The sequence below is a fragment of the Paroedura picta genome, chromosome 5, assembly GCF_049243985.1.
Source record: "Paroedura picta isolate Pp20150507F chromosome 5, Ppicta_v3.0, whole genome shotgun sequence".
Lineage (NCBI taxonomy): Eukaryota > Metazoa > Chordata > Lepidosauria > Squamata > Gekkonidae > Paroedura > Paroedura picta.
The window spans coordinates 69,884,226-69,899,464 of record NC_135373.1 but is presented as its reverse complement, the minus strand read 5'-3'; the positions used below and the strand labels follow the sequence as shown (position 1 = coordinate 69,899,464).

Here is a 15,239-nt window from a genome sequence, read left to right as displayed (position 1 = left end):
ATTATGGCAGCAATCTTTCAACAGATCAAAGGCTTGGGTTTTATATTTGCTTAGTTACTCCTGAAGGTATGTTATAAAGTATTTACTTGCCCTGATCTCTGCCCATAGCTTCTTTGCTTTTAACCAAGCACAAACTGTCATTCAAGTATAGTTATCCTGGACCATTTCCAAATAGTTAAGATTCGAGAATTTACTAAAGAATCCTTAGAAAAGCAGTGCTCAAGAAATGATAACTGACACATTTTGCTTCTCTTACTATATCCCAAAATTCAGGGAAAGAGTGATTTACTTGGAAACAAGCTTGTGTACTTAATGTGCATCTCAGTGTAATGCTCAGTCATGCACTACTGAGCAGGTTGGATAAATGCTTCCAGTGTGCACAATGATGTGGAGCTCTCAAAGCCACTCGCTCTCAACTGTGACCAGGGCTATTATGCTCTGTCACTGTTTTGAAAACAGGGATGTTATTTGTCAATCACAGGTAGGATCCAGAAGAAATCTCCGGCTAATGGAAGGCCAGTCTCCCCCCCCCCCCTGCAGTCCATTGATTTCCCTGAAATATTGATCCTTGGGAACAGGGGACATGATGGGGAAACTGGAGGTCTGCAGGAAGAAGAGAGAATCAGTGAGAATTATACCTCCCCCTTCTGCTAATATTACATATAGTCTGGATCCAACCTCATGGATGGAATTAATGTTTTACCACCTTAGAATTATAATTGTTTTTTCTACTTTGATCCCAAGCCTTCAAAAGCCATTTACACTAAAAACCTGTCATTAAAACCATTCCTCTAGTGTTCTCTTTGCAATAATATGCAGCAATTTCTTGGCAATCAATACAATTTGTTCTCAACCTCATTTGTTGCAGCACATTGAAGTTATCCAGCACAGTCCTTTCTCTCTTTTTCATGTCATGATGTGAAATGTAAATTTATTTTCCTAGGCAAATACTCATTTACCACCTGCAGAGCTTTCAAAGGCAACAGAAATTAGAAATGAGAAAGTAACAAACCTAAATAAACAACCCAATCAAAGATTAATACAAGATATGAGTGGGTAATGACTTAATTAACTATGAAACTGTGGCATTGACTGCAGGATCTGTCTAACACAACAAAAACAAAGTCCAGTGTGGGTAAAATCTGTGCACTGAGGCATCCTCAAAGGCCAACGTCACTGAAATCTGGCATGAGAAAAAGAGATTCCTATCAGGAGGAGTCTCAAAGGAGTTTACAGTCGCCTTCCTTTTCTCCTTTTTCTTCCTTTCCCCCCCCAAAAAAACAGACCTCCCCAAAAAAAACAGTGAGGTAGGTGGAGCTGAGAGAGCTCTGACAGGACTGCTCTGTGAGAACACTATCAGGACTGTGACTAGCTGCAGGTCAACCAGCTAGCTGCATGTGGAGAATCAGCGACTCAAGCCCAGCTCATCAGATTAGAAGCTGCTACACTTAACCACTATGCCAAGCTGGGTATGGAGAAACCTGCCAGAGTTCCTTGGACAGGAAGAAAAGTCAGAAAGGTATGGATGCTTAGGCCTTCTGCTTCTGGTAACAACATGAGTGGCTTCTGCACACACTGCAGGAGGAAGGAGGAAACAGGGCTCCATACCACACAAGTAGCAATTCTTGGCCTGTGCTACCACAGAACTGCCTAAGTAAACGACAAGAAGACCAATCAGTGTTTTAAATACAACTCACTGTGTTCAGATCACAAGTCTCAGCAGCTGTGATTGGATGCCTAGCTCAGAGACACTGGCTATTCTAATGACCAGTTTTTAGATGATTCTTAATCCACAGTAAACCCTGCTGCAAATCTGCTTGTGGTAACTATCACATTAGATAGCCAGGAGAGAAGTGTGCACTAATCCCAAAAATCTGTAAAAGAGAATGTACCCTTCGGATGGCACATGTTTCCCCTAGGTCAACATGGTCCAAAAATTGCCTGTGCAGATAGGGGCAGCATCCTTAATCATATTCTCCCTCTGGCACAATCTTCTAAACCAGTAATGAAAAAGATACACTTCATGTCAGAAAGAGATTTGAGGATAAAGTTCCTATTACCTCTAAGTGGAAAATGGTAGATAAAGTTAACATACCTCCTTTAACATCTTGATATTTTCAAAAACAGCAGCATTTAATTATAAGGCTGTTCAGCTGCCCTGATTCCTTCACAAGAGAACTTATTATGTCTTGTGATATAGAAACTTCAGTTTAAGATTGTTCAAAGTAGCTATGAAGTTGCAACACAAGATATTATCCTGCTGCACTTATGTACTGCTGTTATATTTGAACTGGATTCTTTACATTTGAACTGGATTATTACACTTGCATGTTTTCTGTTTTGCACATATTTTTGTAAAAAAACAAGGTTCAGGTACATTTGATTTATTTCATTCACCCTCCTTTATAAGGATTTAAGGTGGTCAACAACAGCCTAGTTTTTAAGGAAGTAAAGAGGCTGGGATCCAGCATGCTTTTTTCAGTCAATCTTGTCATTTCTTCTCTTTATGACAGCCCCTGTCCCAGCATGGCTTCTGTTTGGCCCTATCTTTCCACCTTCATATTTCGCTAAGGGGTAATTGGGCAGAGAGTGGGTGGGGCCAGTCCGGGTGAGGGTCCAATTGGAAGGCACTAAGTGCCTTTTGATTGCCCCCTCACCGCGGCAAGACACTGTGAGTAGGCCTTCGGGCCTAGAAGCACACTCTTTAAGGCCCCGGTGTGCTTCTAGGCCCGAGGGGAAGGACGCATCACTGCCGGGGGGGGGAGGGAAGCAGGCCTTCCCACCGGGCCCAGAAACGCTGCACCCGGGGGCAATGTGTCTGCTGGGTGGCCATGGCGGCGGCGGCGGCGGCGGGGGGGGGGGGGGGGGCTTTGAATCTAGTATTACATATTAGAACTGGAAAAGAAAGGAGAGTATAAAGGAAGTGCAAATCATTTGCCACAGAAAACATATTTTTTAAATTATTGTTGCAGGAAAAATATAACAATGGCATAATAAACTTTTAATTAAAAAAACTGTATTGGTGAAATTAGTTCAAGCAGTAATTTATTCTGCTCTCCATCTGAGATCCCTTTAGTATGGCACAATTAAAAAATCAATGTAAAATGCAGGTATCTAAGCACATCCTGCCAGTTATATGTTAGATTCTAAGTTTTAAAAAACTAACCCAAATAAACTTAAAAACCAACATACTTTTAAAGCTTCAATCACAAGATCTCGGGCCTCCAGCTCCCCTTCCAGAACACTCAGAAGCATCCTCAATTCTGGTTTGCTAAGACTGTCCACGTCAAACTCTTTTTTCTGGAAAAAAAAGAAAGCAAACAAATTGATTCATGCAATAGTATTAAACAAAGGTTTTTACACCCAGACCAACAGTAGCAGGCAATAAGATTAACTGGTGTTCATATTTTGTTTTATGCAAGAGACTTCTCTTGAGTGCACCTCTCTTGAGTGCATTCCAAATCCACTTACTCAGCTCTTCTGTCAAGAACAACAGTCTCATAGGCACAGTAGTTCACAAATGAATGCCAACTTACTGGAACCTGCAAAGATAGCTAAACTTACTTCTTTGATGAGAGGAAAGACAATATCTACATCTATTGCTAACTGGGAACCCCTTATAGACATTTTGTTTGAAATGGGGGGGGTGGATGAACTGATGATTTGTGGATTTGATAATTAAAGGAAAAAATTATTAGATAATAGAAAAAGAGAGCTTTTTCTTTACACTTATAGAGTAAGTGATAACTTCATAATTTTATGTGCATTTGTCACAGAGCAAATCAGAAGCAGCTTTTTACAAAACTTTTCTCTTTTTATTTTCCTCCTCTATACTTTTCTCTCTCCCCCACCCCCTTTTCTTTTCTACCTGGTATAAGTTTTTTTTTTATTTTATCTTTTGCTTTTTAAAAACTATCAATAAAATTATATTTTAAAAACGTGAATGACAACATACCAGTAGCAGCCCAAATGCCTTTTATTCTAGTAAGCCTTTCCCTCAGAACGGGCGAAAGAGCGAGCCAGGGACTCATTGATTTCTCCCCTCCCACTGCAGACTTCTAATTCTCCTCTCAAACTGTTACTAGGGAACCCCCAATATTTGGAGGGGGTTATGATCTGCAGCAGAAGTGTACAGGTGAGAAAGCAGTGCTCTGCAGACAGAAATAATCGTTATTTTTTTACAAGCTCTAAGCCAAGACTTTGCTTGTTGCTCTCCAGAGTTCTGGAAGAATGACATTTGTGATGACCACAAACCTAATACGTGGTGGAAAGGGCCATGAGGTCACAGCCAACTTGTGGCAACCCATAGACAAGACGAGGGACAAACCGAGGCGATTTTCCATTGCATGACTCTGTGTAACATACAGTTCATGAAATATTGTTTCACCAAAGTTTTGACTACATGCTTCTGTACCTTGAGGACAAAATGGAGAATAAAAAGTTCTCACTCATACTAGAAGAGAGTGTTACAGGTTCTCATACTTCCTACCTGCTAGCAAGTCAGACCACAGTAATCACCCACTTCCATTTCCCTCTCAACAGTCAGTTAACAAGTTATCATACCAGGAGGAGGAAGAGGAGGAGGATGGGGGTCATTTGTTCATACGATCCTGAGGAAACAGAATAGGCCACAGGTAGGTACAACCTTCCCAAAAAGATTGTTTGATGGAAGACACTTCCACTTCAGAAGCACCACTGAACTCTTTTTGTTTTGACAGACAACATAACTATCCTGCTGAAATCCAGTGCTAGTATTCTTTTTATTACCTTTGGCTAGAAGAACAAAATATTTATGCCCAGTGGAACAAAAATATCTCTTTCAACATTTGCCAGCATACTGCTTATTAGTAATTCCCCCCAAACTCATGAACAATAACTGAGTGAACTGAAGAGTTTCCAGTTCAGCACTGAACCGAGTGTGTCTGTTTGATTATTGCAGATTTTATGACTGAGGCGTAGGAATATGTTGCTCTGGGGTGACATTTGGCATGTAGAACCCAAATGTGGAAAATTGTATTTAAATTTTAAAGAGACTGCTCTATTTGTTGTATGAGAGAAGACAGTAAAATAACTTTAAAATGTAGTTTCTCATTCTGCCTTTTTGGGGGGACATCTAACAGATTTTAGAGTTCTGTATAATTTAAAGCCAAACTGCACAGAGACAGCCAGTTTGGTGTAGTGGTTAGGAGTGCAGACTTCTAATCTGGCATGCCAGGTTTGATTCTGCACTCCCCCACATGCAGCCAGCTGGGTGACCTTGGGCTCGCCAAGGCGCTGATAAAACTGTTCTGACTGAGCAGTGATATCAAGGCTCTCTCAGCCTCACCCGCCTCACAGGGTGTCTGTTGTGGGGACAGGAAAGGAAAGGCAACTGTAAGCCGCTTTGAGCCTCTTTCGGGTAGAGAAAAGCAGCATATAAGAACCAACTCTTCTTCTTCTTGATTTGAAAGAAAAAGTAAACTGCACTAAGGCAGATGATGATTATGGTGTCAAAGTCAGACCCCCTAGGTGTTATTTCATGGGTCTGAAGGGAAAAGGATGAGAGGAAGCATAAATTACTTGTACTACTTTTTCTTCCACACCCAAAGAAAGAAGGTGAGAGACAGCCAGCAGTCCCCAAGATGGGTACGTCACTGAACAACCCCATCCCATGACCCCTTGTAGTAGTCTCCAGACTTTCCTCCCCATGGACCTGGCCCAATGTCCAAACCACCACAAAAGCTGGATGAACCGTCCTGATGAAGCTGCAGCCAACTGTGAGCAGGCCTGGAAGCAGTCCTCATTAAACAGAGGAGGGGTAGACAGGAATAAATAGGGGAGGGGTGGACAGGAGCAAAGACGCTGATTTCCAGATCTTCCTGGAAGCTCCACCCCACCACTGGCCAACCACACATACCTGATTAGCTAGCAGCTGCTGCTGGAACCAACCGACCCAGTGCTTCCCTGAAGCCACATAGGCAAGGGAAAGAAGAAATCCTCCCCTTTCAATTGTTGCTCACTGGCAGTCTTCAAGCAAAGGGTGGATACACACTTTTCTTGGATGCTTTAGGGTGCTTTGGGCTGATCCTGCGTTGAGCAGGGGGTTGGACTAGATGGCCTGTATGGCCCCTTCCATCTCTGTGATTTTGTGATTCTATGCTTACCCCAGCTAAGTCCAGTTGCTTCCTTACTAGAATACAAAATTACACAGAACTTACATCTGACAAAGATGTACAAGAAACAATATTGTACAATGTTCCAATTGTACAATGTTCATCTTTCCTGTGAAGCCGTATCTTTTGAAGGCCACACATACTTTCACATGCAGTCAAACTATTAATCATTTTCATCTTTCCACACCTGCAAGTGATACAGAGAGCAATACCAAGCAAGTCTACTCAGAATCCTACTAATCCTATACAATGAAATTTACTTCCAGGAAAGTGTTCTCAGGTATGCAATGACAGCCCATTTATGTGAGATCCACCATGTTTTCAAGTACTCTTTAATCATTCTGACTGCACTCCATGCAGGTTTCCAAATGCACGACAATGCAATTTTACCAGGAAGCTATCTCTTAGTGACATCATTCCTGAAACACATAACATGGGCAAGCACCACAGGGACTTAATAATATGACTCCCATTTTTCTTGCCAGTAAGTCCAGAGCATGCTGTGCAGTGATAATGTCACCAGGAAGGATGGGAACTGCTAGACAACATAATTTAAAGAATCTCATCAGGACCAGGTAATGTAATCATCAGGTGACTCACAAACATGACTATTATCCACTAAAAGAAGAATTTTGTGAGAAATTTGACAACCACAGTGACATAGTGAATGGCCATATGGATCACATAAATATCTCCTTTTTCAACTTCTGTCACTCTAGTTTTTTAATTATTTTTCAGAATCCTCACCCTCCAAGAAATTAGCAAAACTATATTTGCAGAGACTCCCTTCTTAAAAACAAAACGTTAACAGATCCCTTCCCAAGAAAATTTCAGATGAACACATGCCTTTAAAAACTACATTATAGCATGCAGCCCCATTTTTCAAAAACACTGTGCATCAAACCAAGACTCATGCCTATCATACAGCTTGTAAGAAGCCTAGTACAACTGATAACTGTACACTGTTACACTATCATACACTGACATTATGTGTGTGGCAGTCAAAACATCACCATCTTGTAAAAAGAACAATGCTTCATTTATACCCTTTTCTTTCTAGTGGGGCACCCAAAGTGGTGTACATCATTCTCCTCCATTTTACCCTCATAACAACCTTGGAAGGTATGTTAGGCTGAAAGCAATCCAAGAACACCCAGCAAGCTTCCATGGCAAAGTGAGGATTCAAACCTGTGTATTCCATATCCTGCTTATTCTGCACGCATTAGATTTTCCTGTTCTGCACAAAAAAATCCAGCTGCAAAAGGACACTGAAAGTGCATTATTCAGTGTGCATGGAATGGGTAGTCCAGCCACCAAAACACTATGCCATACCATCTCTTGCTTCTTTCTCATTGAGTCTGGCTGCTGTACTGTGAAGATCAGGGAGAAGAGAGTGTTTTACTGGGGTAAAAGAGCTTGATCATCACCACTATCAATATTACTCTCCAAGTGCAGCTGTGGGATATGGGTATGTTCTAATCCAGAGTATACATTCCATTCAGACTGGGCAACAGTGATGTGCACCATATTTGACCTCATATTTGACCTCATGCCTACTTAGCACCAGAACACCTAGCCACAGTGATCCATGCGATGGTCACCTCTAGACTGGACTTCTGCAACTCGCTCTACACAGGCCTACCCTTATCCTTGACATAGAAACTGCAATTGGTGCAGAACGCAGCAGCCAGGATTCTCACCAACATACTATGGAGATCTCATATCCGGCCTGTACTTCAACAACTCAACTAGCTTCCAACTGAATTCCGGATCAGGCTTAAGGTTTTGGTTCTTACCTTCAAGGCCATACGCGGTCTGGGCCCAGTGTACCTGAGAGACCGTGTCTCCGCCTATACCCCCAAAAGGGCATTACGCTCTGCCACTGCCAACTGGCTGGTGATCCCTGGCCCTAAACAAACACGTCGGTCCTCAACGAGGACCAGAGCTTTTTCCATCCTTGGCCCTCACCTGGTAGAATGAGCTCCCTGAAGAGATCAGAGCCCTGCCCAAACTCCCACAGTTCTGCAGGGCCTGCAAAAGGGAGCTCCTCCACCAAGCATTTGCCTGAGATTTATCACAGGTCACCCCCGCCCCACCTCTGACATCCCCTCCATGGCTTGAAGCAGCCCGACCTCTCTAGGGAGTTTAGGTTGTTATGTTGTTATTGTTGGGATCACTGAAGCTGTTGTTTAGAAGCACTGTAGTGTTGTTATTGTTGTATATTGACTATGTTGTATGCTGACTCGTTCCATGTATCCCCCTGTGATGTTGTATGTAAACCGCCCTGAGCCATATGGAAGGGCGGTATAGAAATAAAATAAATAAATAAATAAAATAAATGTGCATCCAACCCAGAATTCTCTGTCATGCCCTGGGATTCTATGGCAGACAAGCAAAAATTCCTTAGCAGACAAACCTTTGAAGCGGCATTCTCTGAAGGTACACAGTTTGAAAACCTCAGTTGTAAAAGTTCTCAGCCATAAAGATTTCTGTAGTTTCTAAAGTTCTAAAAGTTACCTTCTAAATATTGAGTTGTTGAAATTAAGATCCATTAATGTTTACCATGTATCACATATTTACACTGTCCTTCTTGCAAACACCTCATACATGCTTCTCCTGTCTTCCATTTGACCCTCACAAGTGCTATGAGAGAATTACTGGCTCAAGGTCACCTGGATGAACTTCCTGCCTGAAGCTATATGATCCTAGTTCATAACACTATAACCACTAGTCTGCATTATTCTTTATAATAGACTGCTCACAGCAAAACAGTCCAAAAATAGTGGCCATAAATAATGTATTGAACATTTTATTTATTTATCATAGGGCATGTGTAGTGTAGCCAGGAGAGCCAAGAATGATTTGGCAGCCAGGCAGGGGACATTCAGAGATTTGGAGGTTGTTTACCATTTCCTGCTTCCCCTTAGTGTTCCTTAAGGAACTACCACCCAAATCCTTGGAGGCCATCCATCCAAATACTAGTCCGCTATACTGCCAAGATCTGACAGAGTCACACTTGCCTGGGCTATCCAGATCAGGGTTGTATTGAACAGCTCCAGGCTTTGAAGCACAAGTTCTTTAAGGCCATTTTGGATGTGATTCAGACACCTGAAGGCAACAGGAAAATGGTGTGGTGCTGGGGTAGCACACACAGCAAGAAGCTTCTAAACACAATGCTTTCTGAGGTAGCATCAAATTGAAGGCCTTTTCCATTGCATGAATTGGCTATTAATTTAGGTTACTGCATGGACAAATATAATAATAGCTCCATTTCCTAATGCACATAATTAAAAAGAAATGGATAAAAACTGAAACAGGTTCAGAGAAGGGACCTGAATATCGACCAGTGCAGAAAACAAGCCCTAGGATGAAAGGCTGAGGGAATTATGTATATTTAGTTTAGAGGAGGAAGGACTGTCACTGCGATCTTCAATTATCGGGGGGGGGGGGGGGAGTTGCATGGAAGAGGGCAAGATTTGTTCTCTACTGCTTTGGAGGGTAAAGCTAGATTGAGTTGCCAACTCTGGTTTCTGAAATTTTTGGAGATTTGAAGGTAGGGTTGGAGAAAAATAGAATTTAGGGAGGAGGATGTGATCAGAGAATCATAGAGTTGGAAGGAGCCATATAGAACATCCAGTCCAACCCCTGCTCAATACAGGATCAGCTAAAGTATTCATGATAATTATCTGTCCAGCTGTTGTTTAAAGACCACAAGTGATAGGGAGCTCATCACCTCCTTAGGCAGCCTATTCCACTGCTGAAGGACTCTTGACTGTGAATTCCCCCCCCCACCCCATCTAGCTGGTACACATAGTTTAAACCCATTACTGTGGGCCTTATCCTCTACTGTCAATAGGAAATGGTTCCTTGCCCTCTTTCAAGTGACAATCTTTCAAATACTTAAAGAGAGCAATCACATCTCAACTCAGCCTCCTCTTCTCCAGGCTGAACATTCCCCTCAGCCTTTCCTCTTAGGGCTTGGACCCCAGGCTCCAGATCACCCTCGTCACTCTCCTCTGCACCCTCTTAAGTTTCCACATCCTAGAACGGCATGCAGTACTCAAGGTGCACTCTGATCAATACGGTATACAACGGGACTATGACATCTTGTGATTTTGATGTGATGCCCTTGTTGATACAGCCCAAGACTGCATTTGCCCTCTTTATCACTGCATCACATTGTCTGCTCATATTTAGCTTACAGTTCACACAGACCCCAAAATCTTGTTCATACACATTGCTACCCAGAAGTGCATCTTCCATCCAGTATGCATGCTCCTCATTTTTATTTATTTTATTTATATACTGTCCTCCCTTTTGGCTCAAGGCAGTTTACATCATAACTAATGTACACAATACAGTACAATGAACATTCAATAGACTTATTTAACATTGGAACTTGTATCAAAACAGTGTAATATAACAACAGTTCTCAATGACAATAAACACTTTGGTCTGTCTGCACTGCATTCCCGTTTTCTATTACTGCAGATTATGGGGCTCCTGGTTGATGGTTGGTGGCTTGTTCACTTGTCTTGACCAAATGCCTGGTGACCCAGATGTAGAACTCTGCACTTGTCCTTACTGAATTGCATCTTGTTCTCATTTGCCCACTTTTCCAATTTACTGATTTAGATCTCATTCAGATCTTGATGAACTCTTATCTCTATCTTCTGGTCATTGTAACCACCCTTTGAAAGAGCTGACCTCTGGGAGAAGTCCCACCTGCAGCCTGGCAGTTTTGCTACTGGATCCAATGGGCTTCAGTTACAGAAGAGGCAATTCTGGTTGAACATTGTAAAAGACTTCCTAACAGAAAGAACTGGTCAACAATGGACCCAATTATCTTAGCATGGTGTTGGGCACTCTCTCACTGGAAGTCTTCAGGCAGAAGCTAGACTGCAATTTTGCCAAAATGCTTTCGTATGGTGGGGTGGTGAATCGCCTATAAGGTCACTTCTCACACTACAGGGCCCAGTTCTGACTTCTGTTTCGACAGCTCTCCCAAGATTTTCAGTAGGATTCTCTTCTCAGCTCTTATTTAACCTGAGATATCAGGATTTGAACCTGCACACTTCTATACCTAACACTGTTACACTCTGGTATAGATTTCACTGATGTGTGGATTTCAGATTCATGCAGGTGTGAGGGGTGAATCATGCCAACTGCCTTCAAGTTTTCCTTTGTCATTGTCACTATGGAAACCAAGCAGACACTAAGGCTTGCTCCCCGCCCCCCCCCACCCGCACACGCACCAAATGCTTATGCTTAGTTCAGGAAAGCCCAGATTGGGAAGAATTTTGGCTTCATTCCCAAATACAATCAATACAGAACAATCCTCTTTTTCCTCCCTCTTCCCCCCCCCCCAATAATAAATTTCTTGCTGACATTAAAAGGCAGGATTAATTTTTTCCCATATGATCCTATATATTTTCCATCAGTAACCTTGCCAACACATTTGCTGAAACGGATGGCTTCTGCACCACTCTGTCCTCGGGGCAGCAGCTTAAAATGGAATCCCTGGGTTGAAAGTTACATAACAGGACACTCAAGTCCACAACCGTTGACATTCCCTTTAAATTGTTTTTGGACTATCTATATTTTCAAGACTGGGAAAGAAAGGCCAGAAGGCTTTGCTTCAATTCAAAACACTCTACTGCAAGTCTTACTGTGCTTCTAAGTTATAAATTAATCTGGAATCTGGGCAAAAATCCAAAATCTATCTAATAGCAATGACACCAGCTTTTCTTCTGTATAGGGGAGGGGGGGATCATGCAGCCCATTCCTATTTATACCCAGATGTAAGTCTCGCTTGCTTCTAGATGGCCATAATACTTGCCCTATTAAAACAGTGGGAACTTTGCCACCGCTTCAGTGAGACGTGTTCCCTTTATGTTTCTTTTCATAAAATGTCCTAGCAGTCTAGAGAAAATCAAATCCTTTCATTCCCTTTTGTGCATTAATACATTCAATGTTTATTTAAAGTGCTGGTCAAACTGAAATCTGTTCTTGTCAACCCTTAAAGTGGCAACTTTTTTTAACAGAACTGTTACCTATAAATAGCCTTCTGGTCCCTGGTATAGAAACCTAAATAAGTGACCTGATTTCCAAAATAAATACTGAGCATAAAACCAGCCACATGCAGGTCTTCTGCATATAATATTTTAAACAAATGCATTTGTTTATATATTATAATACCAATATCTAGATATACCTAAATTCAGTTCAGTCCTCAGTTACTGCATGCTCTCTTATCTTTAAGCAATGAATTTTTAAGCAAAAAACACTGATTTGGTTGTTCAACTTTCATTTGGGGGGGGGCGGATCTATTTAACAGATGATTACAGGTTCAAACAGATTTTAATTAGAATATATGGCATTAAAAATCAAAGGGATTACAAAAAACACACAAACCAGAAAATCCTACAGTGACCTGACAGCATTTTCCATCAATTTAGGGCAACTCTAGAAATCACTAATCAGCCATTCGAGAACCACAGAGATGCAGTATTTAGAACATCTGGAGACCCATATTTAAATCCCTTCACTGACATAAAGTTTGCAAGGTGACCTTGAGCCAGTCACTTTTTCTCTCTCTCAACCTAGCCTACCTCACAAGGTTGTTGTGAAGATAAGGCAGATGATCAAAAAACTCTGTGCAACATGGGGGAATGGGTAGAATAAAATGTATTAAATACATGCAGTTCCAATTTGATTCCCCAGACATATGCACACAGGTGTTTATAAATGTTTTTACACATGTATGACCTATTTGTCTGCTGCAGCAAACTCAGATAAAAGATTGGGCTAACAGCTGCAATGTGTGGAGGCATCCTAACAGCAGACAGCCTGCGTATCAGATTAGGATTTGGGAGATGCAGGTTCAAACCCCTACTCTGTAATTCCTGTTTGCTGGTGACCTTGGACCAGTCTCACATTCTGCCTAACCTACCTGACAAGGTTGTTGTGAGGATAAAATGGAAAAAAGGGGAGCAATATTGCAAGTTACTCTGGATCCTCACTGGGAAGAAATGCAGCTTGCAACACCATTCAATCCACCTACATTTTATATAAAATAAAAATTAAAAATTCTGCATATAACAATCTGGATCAGTTCCCCAGAGTTTCCTTTAAGACAGACTGCCCTTTGATATTTTAGCTCACTATTTTTTTTAAACTGGAAAAAACAAGACATTTTTGGAAACTACAAAATAATGCCTGCAGAGACCACTTTGTATGGACCCATAGCAAGGACCCTTTGCCTAATTCGCATTCAAAATGCCTAGTAGGAATGGCCACTAGATATTATCAACAATCCAGACATACAAAAAGTGAACTTTGATTTACAGCTGTGGATGGAATAATCAAAACATAGATTTTTCCATGCCACTTTACCACAGAGAGCAACTAGAAATTGACCAAGGAATTAGAAAACCTAAAAGCACAACAGGGGAGGGGGGAGCTTCCTGGGTAGTGGCTGTCAAATAGCTTGTTTGAAGAGGTGGCAAACCCTAAAATTACATGTACTTTTTGGAATTTAAACAGTAGTGTGAGAGAAAGCCTCCAGCAAGGATCTGAAGCAAGATAGATTTTTTTCCTGCTCCACCACTTTGAAGCAGAGGAACAAAACAAAACAAAAAAAGGGAGGGGAAGAGGAAATTAAAAGAGGCTAATTTTATCTCAATACTTATCAAAAAAGCACCCGAGATCTTTTACTAACCACCCCCCCCCCCCAAAAAAAAAAATCCCTGCCCTTCCTTCTGGAATGAGACTCTCCATTTCTCGCCTTGAAATCTTACTTGCTTCCAAGAAATGGGGGGCTGAACTGCGCCTCCCCCACTCCCTGGAAGGCTTCTCCTGGCAATAGCCCACGCTTGTCATGCAGAGGCTTGGTGAGCCGAGGCGGAGGCATCCCCCTCGGAAAGGGAGAGAATTGATGCCAGGGCTCCATCTGCTGCTGACAGCTCCCGCTGGCCCTCCACCCGCCCGCGGCCCCTGCGCAGTCCGAGGACCTTTCTCCCCTCGTCCCATGCCCGGCAGACGGGCTCGCGTTCCCACAGCCCATACACACACGCACGCGCTCGCGCACGCTAGCGCAGGGAAACAATAGGGACCCGCCTCCTGGGGGCAAAGCCAGCAATCGGCTCCCACCTCTTGCCGTGAACCAGCCTGGCAGCGGGCGAGGGACAGCGCGCGGGGGAGCGCAGGGGCGGCAGCGCCATGCCAAGGGCGCCCGAGCCCAGCACCCGTTCCCCCTTGCCGCTGATCTCTCGCAGCCGACTCCATCGAGCCAGGAAAACTGTGAGCGGCGGCCGCTCCAGACGCCGACGCCGCCCTCTGGGCCGGCGATCTGCGCTCCGGACGCTCCCGCCGGCCCTTGCCCCTGCCTGCCCCTGCCCCTCGTGCCCAAGCAGCCAGCCCCTCTCCGGCGCCCTGCGCCTACCGCTGCCGTCGGATCCCCCCGGCCGCTGGAGCCGGGCTCCCCGCTCGTTCCGTCCGTCGCCATCTTCCCACTGGCACAGCAAGCCCGGGCTCGGAGCGCAACAGCGCGGAGGCGAGGCGAGCCCAGCCGATGCGAGCGGCGGCCCCCGCAGCAGCCTAACCCCTTCGGCGCCGGCCCGCCGCTCAGCCTCGCGCTCCCGCCCTCCCCCCCCCCCCGAGTGGGTCGCCGCGCGCAACCACGCAGGCCGGGAGGTGGAGCCGTCGGACCGAAAAGCCACGCGGCCGGGACGGGAGAACCGGGGAAGCCGACGAGCCGCCTTGCTACCTCTCCCCGCTCAGGCGGCCCTCTGGCCAGCCGTCGCGCGGGCTTTGTTCTCCTCTTGATACAGGCCTGTCTTCCCTTTCGAGCCGATGCTGCCCTCGGCTTCGCCCCCCCAGACCTTTGCCTGACATCTTGCTGCACTCCGTTGGCCGTCGGGACGCCAAGATCTGCGAGGGAGCAGCTAGCCTTGGATAGATCGGGGCTGGCCCGCCCCAGATCTAGAATGCCACCAGGCTCAAGGGGGGGATTCAAGTGGGTAGCCCCGTTGGTCTGTCTGAAGCAGCACAACAAAATCAGAGTCCAGTGGCACCTTTAAGACCAAC

At 44.0% G+C, this 15,239-nt stretch overlaps 1 protein-coding gene across 1 annotated transcript in view; it reads right to left on the bottom strand.

Moving 5' to 3' along the window:
* The window catches only part of CTTNBP2 (cortactin binding protein 2), a 102,908-nt gene extending 88,146 nt beyond the window's left edge, over window positions 1-14,762 (bottom strand). Inside the window, 2 exon segments of the mRNA XM_077338428.1 lie at window positions 3,193-3,300; window positions 14,596-14,762. Coding sequence (XP_077194543.1) covers window positions 3,193-3,300; window positions 14,596-14,658 — 171 coding nt within the window. The 5' untranslated portion in view covers window positions 14,659-14,762.
* Between the last annotated feature and the right edge of the window lie 477 nt (window positions 14,763-15,239).